At 38.6% G+C, this 12,530-nt stretch overlaps 2 protein-coding genes and 2 long non-coding RNA genes across 6 annotated transcripts; all 4 read right to left on the minus strand.

Moving 5' to 3' along the window:
* Positions 1 to 511: 511 nt before the first annotated feature.
* On the minus strand, positions 512 to 4,956 carry LOC6637750 (RNA-binding protein cabeza). The gene is made up of 2 exons (XM_047013478.1): positions 4,935 to 4,956; positions 512 to 1,394 (listed from the first exon to the last, which is right to left on the minus strand). The coding sequence occupies exons 1-2, from the start codon at positions 4,954 to 4,956 to the stop codon at positions 514 to 516; spliced, it is 903 nt and encodes a 300-aa protein (XP_046869434.1). The 3' UTR covers positions 512 to 513.
* A 588-nt stretch (positions 4,957 to 5,544) lies between these two features.
* LOC124462098 lies at positions 5,545 to 6,958 on the minus strand. Of its 3 annotated transcripts, none has more exons than XR_006955375.1 (3): positions 6,897 to 6,958; positions 5,831 to 6,021; positions 5,545 to 5,761 (listed from the first exon to the last, which is right to left on the minus strand). It is a non-coding gene; the product is annotated as an uncharacterized LOC124462098 (long non-coding RNA). The 3 variants fall into 3 exon arrangements; XR_006955374.1 differs by lacking the exon at positions 6,897 to 6,958 and adding an exon at positions 6,155 to 6,235; XR_006955376.1 differs by lacking the exon at positions 6,897 to 6,958 and adding an exon at positions 6,125 to 6,147.
* Positions 6,959 to 8,176: 1,218 nt separating this feature from the next.
* On the minus strand, positions 8,177 to 9,676 carry LOC124462095 (transcription initiation factor TFIID subunit 15-like). The gene is made up of 3 exons (XM_047013476.1): positions 9,328 to 9,676; positions 8,509 to 9,242; positions 8,177 to 8,212 (listed from the first exon to the last, which is right to left on the minus strand). The coding sequence occupies exons 1-3, from the start codon at positions 9,674 to 9,676 to the stop codon at positions 8,177 to 8,179; spliced, it is 1,119 nt and encodes a 372-aa protein (XP_046869432.1).
* A 1,852-nt stretch (positions 9,677 to 11,528) lies between these two features.
* Positions 11,529 to 11,754, minus strand: LOC124462097. Its single transcript, XR_006955373.1, has 3 exons — positions 11,742 to 11,754; positions 11,616 to 11,680; positions 11,529 to 11,558 (listed from the first exon to the last, which is right to left on the minus strand). It is a non-coding gene; the product is annotated as an uncharacterized LOC124462097 (long non-coding RNA).
* Positions 11,755 to 12,530: the final 776 nt, after the last annotated feature.

Raw genomic sequence — 12,530 nt, forward strand, 5'->3', positions numbered from 1 at the left:
ATCTACACGCAAAAATTTTTCGGAATTCATCAAAACCAAATTTATCTACATCCAAATTATTTAAACAGTTCGGCTAGTGCTTTCGGTTCTTTTGGCGACATATATAGGTTCGAGGATGGCAGCGGAGATGCGCGTGGTCCATTGTTATTGGGCAGAAGCAGCTAGTCATGGATCGTGGCGGTTACGGTGGTGGTGCCGGACAGGGATACAACAACTTTGCTGTTCCTCCACCAAATTACCAACAAATGCCAAATAAAAGTGGTAACTACAATGAGCCTCCACCTAATTACAATAAACCAGGCGGAAGTTATGATTCCGGTCATCGTGTTTTAATACGGCTTTTCTCGTGCCTCTCATATTCCGACTGGTAAATATTTAAAAGGATTGGAGCAGGACGATCAGGAGGAGGAATAGTACTTGCTATAATTAATATGTAAAGTATAAGTATGAAAAAATCATGTTTCATTGTTGTGTTGATGTATTATATTATTGCATGCGTTGTCAGGTTGTCCTTTAATATGGTCGGGAACGCATGGAGCCACCGCCATCGCGACGGCCACCACCACCACCTCCTCCGCCTCCACCACCTCCGCGGCCACGACCACCACCGCCGCCGCCACCTCCGCTATTATTTCCGTAGCGGGAGTAGCCACCGCCGCCGCCTCCACCTGAGTTACGATCTCTGCTTTGGAATCCTCCGCCACCAGAACGATCGTTTCCGCGGTCATTCATGCCACCGAAACTGCCACCGCCGCCGACTCCGCCATAGCCGCCTCCGCCGCCGCCGCTGCTGCCACCTTCATCGCCGCTTCTGGGAGTTTTGCAACGATTACACTCGTTACGCCAGGCGTAATTGGTGTTGTTGCAGCTGTTGCATTTCCAATCACCATCACGTGGCTGGAAATTACCGCCGCCGCCACCGCCGCCTCCGCCGCCACCGCCGCCTCCGCCGCCACCGCCGCCTCCGCCGCCGCCTCCTCCTCCGCCGCCGCCACCACGGTCAAAACGGCCGCCGCCGCCGCCACCACCACCGCCGCCGCGATCAAAGCGATTGCCACCGCCACCGCCTCCACCTCCACCGCCGCCTCCACCACGGCTACGACCACCGAAGCCGCCACCACGACCACCGCCTCCTTTATTCCAATTATTTTGTCGTTGGGCCAAGGAGACCTTAATGCTGCATCCATTAAATTCACGTCCATCGAACCACTCAATGGCCGATTGTGCGGCATTAGTATCATCATATGTGACAGTGGCTTCTCCCTTGGAGGCGCCAGTTTCTTTATTCTTATATAACCAAATCTTTGGTTTCATAGTACGCTTATCTTTCTTTATTATACCAATGGCACCAAAATGAGTTTCAATCTCTTGCTCTGTGGTAGAAATGTAATAGTCTCAAGTTCTTGAAATATTTCCAATTAAATTGGTCAGTAAATTGAGCATAACATTTTAGCTAGATTTTCTAACTACATTGGTCCCACCGTTGCTGTCGAAAGCGCCGCTGCAGCGGCAAAATCTGTCAAAAATATTGAACCTTATTCTCCATTATACAAATTATTTCTATGTTTTTTAAATTTTCATTAAACCCTAAGTATTAGCCAGTCAAAAATTACGACTGTAGTTACAAAATGAAAACAAAAATAGTTGTAAGCTTTGCCAATCTGTTTTTGGCTTCATTTAGTTGTAATTCGCAACTAGTTTTATCGTTGAAGATATGATATGGAACTAAAAATAAACATGAACCGGCTTATACCCAAGATTTCACTGTACATATTTAACTCCCATTTCTTGCCCATTTCTAACCCAATTGTCGGAATCGCTGAGGGCGTGTCTCTGTCTGCATAGCTTGTGCAACTTTCAAAACGGGGCCAAAGTTTTGTCTACATTCTTTTCATTTTATAATCGAAAACAGCTGCAACAACAACAACAACAGCAACCAAATACGTATAATAAATAAAACAAAACAAAGATTTTTCAACTTTTTGCCGCCTTTTTTGTTTAGCATTTGAATGGCATCGTTATCACAGAGACAGAATGAGAGTGAGAGAGAGATAGAAGAATATTGAATAAAAGAGACCAAATTCGCTAGTCTCTTGACTTATTTTTACGAGTGTCTGCCAAATGGGCGGCAAGTCAGTTACGCCCACCACAGGCTGGCGCCTCCCTTAAACCAAAAAAAAAAAAAGAATTACAAAGTACTTATTTGCCTATTTTAAAAGCCATTTCGTATTAATAGCATCAACAATCCAAAAGTGAAAGAGGGCCCGAAAAAGAACTGACATTGCCGTTGGCTTAAAGCAAAGGCAAAATGTAATAAAATTAGTCCTCAACTAAAAAAAGAATGCAGCTGTATAAACAAATACCTGATAAAGATGGTGAAAGAACCCTTTTTTGATATGCCAAACTAATTTCTTGTTGCCTAACCCAAAACAATTGCTGCAGGTCGTAGACCCAAATCGCTACAAGACTCTCACTCTCTCTCTCCCTTTTAACTCGAAATTAGCATAAAATGTTTTCACATTGAGACAATCAAGGAAATTCTCTTCCCCCTACCCTCAAGTTGGACATTTTTTATGAAATTTTATTATTATGTTTTGCATAATTTGCTATTTGAAGTTCTTCTAGCCAAAAATCTGCTTTAAGGACTTTTGTGAAAACTGCCAACACATTCAATATTAAGACAGCACCCCAGAGACTGAAGGGATTGACACTTTTTATTGTGCTCTATATTAAAATGGCTAACTAAAGGATACACACACACAAACAGATTCAACTCGAATGCGACAATTAATTCTGGTGAATCATGACCACACAAAAGCTGAAAATTGCGCAAATGTGATGACCAAAAAACACGAGCAGCTGTCAGTGCAGCAGCAGCGGAAACGAAAGGACAGGACATATCTAGGACCTACCATCTTTTGGTGGTTTGTGGCGAAACATTTTTCGGTTCTAATGCAGCGAAATAGGGAAATGGAGGTTCATGCAGAATAACAACACACATATATACACACACATTTACAGCCTCGCCGGCTAGTCATCATGTGATGATAATCTAAGCCTCATATCTTAACTCTCCACTAACACCATTGCTGGGCCATATAGTCATATAATTTATGGCCAAACATTTCAACATTTCACAGGGCTCCCTCAAAACTATTATTTCAATGTGTGTGGAAAAGTGCATACAACAAAATGCAAAAGTCGCGAGTTTCCTTAACTATAAATGGTAAAATTAAAAGGCACCGACTAAACTATATTCTAACTATTTTCACAATACATATATTGTTTTTTTTTATGATTCGTTTAAATAACAAAATAAGTTGCCATCAGGCCATTGTATAGTTATTCTAAACTTTTTATTGCTTTACCAAAAGGTTTAGGCCTAAAAAGTTGGTTAAAAGCATGACTCATTTTCTCGCCTGAAGTGTTGACTATCGTCCAAGAGGTAAAGCGCCAAATGATCTTGGTGGTTTTCCATTCTGGAACAATACCGATTGAAATTTCTGCAGAATGTCAATAATCGATGTAAACTAGAAGATTGTCTACAAGGCTTAGCTCAGATCAGTTGTAGGTATATCACTGGGCTTGGTTTAAAGTTGAACTGGGTCATGCTAAAAATTAGGGACTTACATATAAATGCATTAGTGAATAAATTATCAAAAGTTAAGAGTATAAGTAACCACACGATTTAATTTCCATTTCCATGACTAAAATTAAAGCAAACTTCTTGAAGTCATTATAATAAAGTATAAAGATCTTGAGAATCAAGTTAGGCGTTTTAGTGTTGCTTATGATATTTACCTAAAACTATTTTCAAACGAAATTCAATATTACTTAAAGCAAAAGAACAGGACATCAGATTTTGGCAGTGACCAATAAATTTGTAAATTATTACCTGCTTATTTGATTAAAATTAAAAACTTATATCGTTCCTTTATTTTTGTAACACTAGAACTAGAAATGCACACATATGTAGCTTAAATATATAACAAACAAAGTGGCATTCATTAAATCCGGCACCTCTCTATTGGCGATATATAATAGAGTCATTAAAACTATATAGACCAGAAGAGAGTTATGAAAAATAAGAAAACTATATAAAGATGAAGATTCTTCCGCCCCCAAAATTAATAAACTCTCTTTTGCAAGAGTATAAAAACAGAAGAGTACAATGAACTGTCGCAGAATACTTCGTCATTGTGTGTATATGTTTGTATGCGTATATATATGCTTGGGTGTGTGTGTGTATGTGAGTGAAGTTGAGTGGATTTTAGTGAAAGAAATGTCTGCGAATTGTCCTGGCTGAAAAAAGCACAAAAAGGCGGAAAAACGAAAAGGCGTTGATGTTGATGTTATTGTTTTTTTCCCTTACATATTTCAACCACAGATGTTATACAAACAAAAGGAGGGGGTAAGGGGATATGGAATAAGTACTTTTTGACACAGAAATTCTAGAAAAAAAGCCCATACCATACTTGGGACACACATGCAAAGTCTATGGAATAAAGAAGTCATGCTCAATTATCAATTTTTAAAGCAATATTTTATTTTGTTTTCTTTTTTTTGTATACTTTTTCGTTTATATTAACTTGTTTCTTATGTATGAAGTTATGTATTGATGTGTATATATATTTATAAATGAAACTCGACCAAGTCAAACTTGGCTTGTTAAAACTTTTTGGCCATACCAAATTCAAGGCCTTGGTTAAGGCGAATATTTCGAGCCAAACAAAAGGCTTCCATCTCTTTAAAATGACGTAGCGATTGCGATTTATTTGACGTAAGGGTAAAGTTGGAATAATTACCAGCTGAGCCGCCCAAACGTTGACGGCTATTTGCCAACAAGACATCAATATCAACGTCGGAATGATAAAAAGAATCGCCTAATTTGCGACCCTTGCAAATTGTGAATTCGGCCAAATCAAATAACTTACGACGCTCCTCAAAGGATGTCATCTTAGGTTCACCAGAATCCAGTTAATTGTAAATAAATTTTCAACGAGTTATACTTTTTGTCCTTATTTATTTGGTATTGCACCGTTTGTCGAGACACCTGGTATTCTTTGGCAATGTCCACTATTTTTTTTCCGGCGTGAAACTTAGCCACCATTGCCGATCTAACCTCCAAACTTAATTCAGCCTTTTTACCCATGGTTTACAATATGCCTTTCTAAATTTTTATTTTTTCAGTATCTTAAATATTTATTAAATATAAATTCATACGACTTTTGGTTCAAACGCGCTCAAAACTGAAATCACATGTGCAACATGATTTCGTCAAAATACTTATGCCTCGCAGAAATTTGATGTTCGGTTGCATTCTTATAAGCAGAAAGAGAATGCAAAAGCTAAAGAACCTGCAATTAATTGGCAAATCCGTTAAAGTGGCGTACACTTAATGCGATTAATATTATTTCAATGGAAATTATTCTTTCATTTTAAGGATGCATAATTCGTGATAATTAAATGGTTCTTGATCAATGTGAAAAGTTGTGTGGTAATTGAATGTGAACGACATCAAATGGCAATGGAACCAAAGATAAATCATGTAAAACTATATATGTATGTATTTGTTGAATTTGAAGGCAAACCGGAGTTTCAAATGGCCCCCAACTGATTTCTGACCTGCATCTTATATGCTCGGCCATTTTTAGCCACGGGCGTTGTCGGAGATTTGAAACGCATCCTATTTTATGGGTCCTTCCTGAGCCATGGAAAGTTTTCCAACCTTTGTACGACGGTTTGAAAACCAGGCCTTGAGCTGCAACAAATGAAACATTCAATTACTACCTTATATATGCATTGTTTTGATGCTTATAGTTAAACTTACCTGACGATCAGTTAGCTGCAATTTCTCAGCCAACTGTTGACACATTTCTGGGGTCAAATACATATTTGATTTGAACTTAAGTTCCATCTCTGAGACTTGATATTCTGAATGGTTTTTACGACCTACAGGCTTTCTAGGAGTAACACTGCTAGGAGTGCTAGGACAGCTAACCAATGGACCTTCAGTAATAGCTAAAGAAGATTAAAAAGAGAATTTGTTCAATAATTGTTATGGCACTTGTTAATGAAAAAAATATCTAAGAAGCTAACATCGGCTATGCCGAAGTTTATATACCCTTGCAGTCCTTGGTAATAATAATTTTACATGTTTGTTTTCTGCAACTCAATTCATCAATATGCGAAACAATTTTCCTCTCTATTTCACAATTTGTTCTTCTTCCCTCATTCCCAAAGCAAAGCAACGCATGCATACACATACAGTTTATGTAGCGTTGCGTCTGTGTGTGCATCCATGTACTCTGTTGATGACAGAAAGACGTAGTAGACAGCAAGCAGCGCTGCCGGCAGAGCTGGGAGTAGAGCCGATTATATATATATATATATTGACTGTAACTTGTGTTATATTTATCCGATCACATTCAAATTTTGGGATCTGGGGTTTTATATTACATATGTAAATTTCATAGCATACTCCAATTTTTATAAAAATGTTTCTTCTAGTTCTTCTAGAGCTGTATGATATAGTGGTCCGATCCTGATGGTTTTCATACTTTATTTTTCCCGGGTAATAAAAAACACCCAAATCAAATTTCAGCCCGATAGCTCTTAAGACGGCTGAGTAAAACGCATACGCACAGACGGACGGACGGACGGACGGACAGACGGACAGACAGACATGGCTATATCAACTCAGCTTCTCATGCTGATCAAACATGTATATACTTTATGGGGTCGGAAACGTCTCCTTCTGTGCGTTACAATCATCAGACCAATTTTATAATACCCTCTGCAAGGGTATAATAACGATAGATATATTAATTTTAGCCTTTAAATTTGTAAAAATAATCAACAAAACGGAATTTCTAAAAGGTTCCATTAAAATATACCTCAACTTTGGTATCAGAAAACAAGTTATTTAGTCCAAGTCTTCAGACCCCAGTTCCTTTGCGACACCCATGAATGCATCGCATTCCCATCTCCCCCCCCGCTTTGGTTTGTTCTCATTGTTGGACAGGAAGATATTGAACTGAACCGCATTCAGAGTTTAAGGCACCCGCAGTTTAAAACTCTTTCATTCAATTCAGTTAAGTTGATTTTCGCTTTACTTTCGCATTTTGTTGCTGCTTTTTGTTGTCTTGCCGGTGCCTGTGCCTCCCTTTCTACCTGGATTGTTGACCTGGCTTTCTTCTGTTACACTTTGGTATAGACGAAAGACCTTCGTCCTGGTCCTGGAATCGGCCATGGAGCGCAGTTGATGGCACCGATAAAGGGAGTGGTGGGTTGTAGGCATTGAAGTGTGACACTGTTGCACAAACACACACACACAAAAAGCTGAGATGCGGACAGGAGGGCTGCGGCTAACTGCAGGCGAGAACAAGAGCCGACTTTCAAGACCAAGTCCATCCAGCAGCAGCTGCCAACTTCGGCCGTGTGGATGAAAGTGCAAAATAAATTCACAACAGCTACAAACTCTCATTCCTTTTCCCTTTCCCTTTTTAGCCACAACTGCAAGTACGGGTGCGGGTGTGCCAGGCAAATGCACAACTCGCTAGCTAGGGCAAAATTTAACTCCTACTGCAAACTTTGATTAAATCACACAACAAACTGAGCAAGTTTACCAAGAAGCGAAAAGGGGGAGTGTGGGGTATAAGAAAGGTTCATGCTGCCAGCGGTTTGTGTGGGACAGATTCAAGTGGTTGACCACAGGGCCACTGACTGCAGTTAACTTCAATGCGAAAAAGGTGAGGGAGAAAAGTAAAGGCAAGTAAATAAATTCATTCAACGATTAGAATTCAGAGTCGTTTCTTTTTCTGTGCTGGAGCTTAAATATTCAGTTATCTGAATTACGGATTAAGTAGATTAATGTGGCAGTGGCCCGTGCCAGGTGCCAGTCAACATTGTTTTAACCACAACTAACTTAGTATCTGCAAACTAATGAAGTCGAATAAAAAAATAATTAGCAACAGCAACAACTAGTATTAAGTGCCATTTAAATACATACCAAAGTGATTTTGATTCTTAGAAATTAATAAGTGTAGAACTTATAACACTTATGAATCTTTACTAAATGTTTGGCATCCTTCATTTAAGCCAAAATCTCTGCTGTGCGAGGCATTGACCACATTATAAAGCACTTTCACTTCACTAATTAATGCACAACCTGCAACTATCCGTCAAACTTAGCCATGTCGGCCACATTAGTCTGCAATTTATGAAATGTTTCTATGATTTGGAAGTTAAATAATTACACAAGGTACAAGTTACTTGACTTGAGAGGTAATACTCTCTTTATACATTTATTCTGTTTGGAAAGTTATTAGTGTGTGAATATATGAAATCATTTATTGTAAATGGATTCACTTCACAAAGAATTTGGATATTCTTTCCATTCATGATGCATACGGATTTGGCTTGCCTGTGAGAACGCCAAACCGTTGCCCATCTGCATTGATACTTGATAACTATGACTTGCATATAACACTTGTAAATTTTGAATACACTCAGTGTATTGGACCCTCCCAAATCACTGCCAAGCTTCAATTCCCATTTGTCCGATCGGGGTAGGGTGACTGGTTTTGGCGTATCAACAGCCTTGGGAGCATGACAGCGATTACATCTCTGACGATACCAGAAATTCTTATTGAAACAGTAGCAGCATTCCCAGTCGGTCTTATGAATGCGCCAACGGCGAGCCATCATGAAAGATGGTGAACCACTGAAAAGGGGTTCGGCTGCATACTCAGATTTGCTGGCCTTGCAACGATTGCAATTGGAGCGCCAAACAAAATTGCTGTTGCGGCAGGACATGCAATACCTATCGTCACGAGCCGGTCTCCATTTACGGGGTCGACGTTGACGATTCTGCTGCTGCCGATCCTGTTGGTGTTCCCGATTGTTCGATGGAGCGAACACTCGAGGATATCTATAGCGGATGCCACGACCCTTGCGCGTTGATAGATATGCCGGTAAAACCGTTATAGTTTCGTCCTTAAATTTGCTGCCATTCAGGCATCTAATGGCCATTTCCGCCATGAACGGACTTATATATGTAATGGTCGCCTCACCCTTTGATCGTCCATTTTGCTTATTTTTGTACACAAAAATCCTTGGTTTACTCGCATGGTCGACAGCGATCATTCCCACGGAACTAAAGAACATGAGAATATCATTTTTCGTCACACTCAGACGCATGCCCAGCACAAAGATCGTCTCTGGTTCCAGTTCGAATCGTTCTTGCCCGAGCATAATGAACGGACGGTAATATATTTGGATTCATACTTGTCGGTTCCTCTGTCAAACTCCTGGCCAATAACATACTGAAGCTCATGGATATGCCAGTCTGTTGTCGATGATATTGTTGTTGTCGCTGTTCACCAATATCCATCGATGACTGAACCACATTTCTGTTCATTTCGGCTAACCCGAAACGACTTGACCTCGAGCTCAATATCATGGTTGAAGATGCCGCCATGGTTGTGGCCGTTACCATTGTGGTCACACTGTGGCGTCTACCCACGTCACGATGTCTACCAACGCCGCCTTCAGTTTCGTTCTGGTCTAGCCCTTGACCTTGAACTCTGCCGAATCCACAGTAGCTGCTTCTGCCCAATAACAATGGACCACGCGCATCTCCGCTGCCATCCTCGAACCTATATATGTCGCCCATAGAACCGAAAGCACTAGCCGAACTGTTTAAATAATTTGGATGTAGATAAATTTGGTTTTGATGAATTCCGGGAAGTCCATGATGTGTAAAAGCCGTAGAAAATAAAAATAAAAAAAAAAAATGTATGCCTTTTTTGAATCTGTGTTTTTTTTGTACAACTAGTGAAACCTACACGAACTGAATCCTATTGAATACTAAAAACGAATTGACTAACTACCCTGAACGCAGGTACTACATTGAAAAATCTGAGTGTCATTTAAAATCTTTGATATTGTGATACACTAGAAAAATATGAAATTTAAAAATAAAGTAAAAGGGTCTTTGCCTTTTAAAATTTACAACAAAATGTATTAATATATCAATTTGAAAAGTTCTTTTGGTAAGCAATATTTTTTCACTTTCATCCATTTTGCATGAATTATGTAAACTTTCCTTTAGATAAATTCACTATATTTTCTCTGTACTTCAAAACTAAAAAACAACAAAAACAAAAATCCTCTCTTATTTGCCATTTTGCGCTTTAGTGCCTACTTATGCAAGTTCGCTTTAGCGCAAAGTGGAAAAGTTGAGTGGAAAATTGATTCATAATTTTTGTGCATTTTCCCTGTAATCAGCAAAGTTTTCAGTATAAAATGAGGTGAATATAAATAATCGATAAGGTTAATAATTTCATAAGTAGAGATAAGACTGTGCTTGCAAAAAGCATCAGAAAATTTAACAAAAGGAATCACTTTTCACAACAAAACAGAAATTGTATGGAGTAATCACAAAAGTTGGTTATATATATCGAATTTAAGTCATATCTATATAATTTACAATAAAAGTGAATGTATGGAAGTAATTTTAACTCAGCTTCTTTCTTTAGTCCCTAAAATAATGAAATTTTTGAAAAAGCTTTTTTAAGTGATATAAACAAAATTGTGAGGGGTTTTACTTAGATTCATTCAATACTCTGTAAATAAGAGCTGTCAGCATATTTCTCTTTTTATTTATCAGTTGTGGCAGACAGAACCGCAATCCGTTGCCATTTTCAATAGAGGGAAATTGTGGCAGGTTGTTTACTATACAACAAAAAATAGGAAAAAAAGGAGTGCATATGTAGTAACTGCCACGAAATCGATACGATATTAACATGGTAGCCAATTGGAAGGTATACTGTCTCTCTCATCACCTACTTCAACTTGATTCCTTTATTCGATGGATGTGCTCTACTGGAGGAAATACAAAATCGTTGTAAGCTTCTCAATATCAAATACATATTTGTAGTTGTGGAAAGGGGCGGAGGGATTGCGCTGTGTGTGTGCCACAATGCGATACAATTTAGATTTAGATGCTTTGTTTGATTTATTTGTATTGAGCGTGTGGGCGTGTTGCCGACGTCTAAGTCGTGATTGTCAACGTGTCTGAATCTGAGTCCTAATGCTGTCTGCCAAAAGGTGCTTCAAAATTCGATAATCTCTTTGGCAGCAGCAGCGTCTTTAAGTTGTCGTTGCCTTTAATAGGCATTAGTTTCCATCAAATAAACTCAAATTATATATACATATATGCAGTTAAACCAAATGATATACAAAGGAAAAAATTGCACTCACTTTTGCAATTGTCAAGTGGACCATCATCTAAATTTCCAATATAAAAATCAATTAGAAGCTGTGGTTCATATTTTTTCATATCAGGTTGGGTCACAACTTCCGCGATTTCGCCAAATTGAACAAGAAATACCAATTGTCGATTACGTGGAAAACCACATATAATCCTATTGGACCAAATACGTCAAAATTCTTTTCTACAAAACATAATTATATTGGATTATTTTGTGTACAACAAATTTATTTCAAGATTAAGAAACATTTACCCCATTTACCCTGCGAGCCGTTGAAGAAATCTGAAAAAATAATTTAAAGAATTTGAAGTCTTTTAATTGGACAATTTAGTTACATACATTTTTTTCTTGTGGTGTCAAGTTTGGAGTTGATTCAGACGTTTGTGGTGGTTGGGGAACTAAATCTGCTAAAATAAATAAAGGAATAAATACATTTATTTACACCTCAAGGTAAGTTTTACTTACCGGCAGCTTTTCCATTTTGAAGTGTCCCAGTTGGACGTCTTTGCTGTAAGAAGTTAATGTATGAATTTTAAATATGAGTAAATACTTACATACATATTTTAGATTACCTTGGGTTGAGCTGTAATAAAAAAAGAGAAGAAATCGCAAAACATGTGTTAAATTGCTGAGCGACGCCACGCTGTCTGCCACGCCAGACAAATACATTCATACATACATACATATGTATACATGCATATACTGTATACACATATGTATTCACTTAAATGTTAAAAAGTTTATTAAATAAAGAACATACCACCTGTTTTATTCATTTCAATTAGTAAATATATTCAAATTAGTTATTAGATACTGTAAATTTATAAAAACAAAAATTAAACTTGTAAAACTTAAAGCGGCATCCCCAGCAGATGGCACCGATGAAGGGAGTGGTGGGTTGAAGGCATTGAAGTGTGACACTGTTGCACACACACACACACAAAAAGCTGAGATGCGGACAGGAGGGCTGCGGCTAACTGCAGGTACAGCTACGCAAATATCCGTGTGGAAAAAATTGCAAAGTAAATTCACAACATCTACAAACTCTCATTCCCTTTCCCTTTTCCCTTTTTAGCCACAACTGCAAGTCCGGGTGCGGGTGTGCCAGGCAAATGCACAACTCGCTAGCTAGGACAAGATTTGGCTCCTACTGCAAACTTTGATTAAATCACACAACAAACTGAGCAAGTTTACCAAGAAGCGAAAAGGTGGGAGTGTGGGGTATAAGAAAGGTTCATGCTGCCAGCGGTTTGT

Source organism: Drosophila willistoni, unplaced genomic scaffold, assembly GCF_018902025.1.
Source record: "Drosophila willistoni isolate 14030-0811.24 unplaced genomic scaffold, UCI_dwil_1.1 Seg93, whole genome shotgun sequence".
NCBI lineage: Eukaryota > Metazoa > Arthropoda > Insecta > Diptera > Drosophilidae > Drosophila > Drosophila willistoni.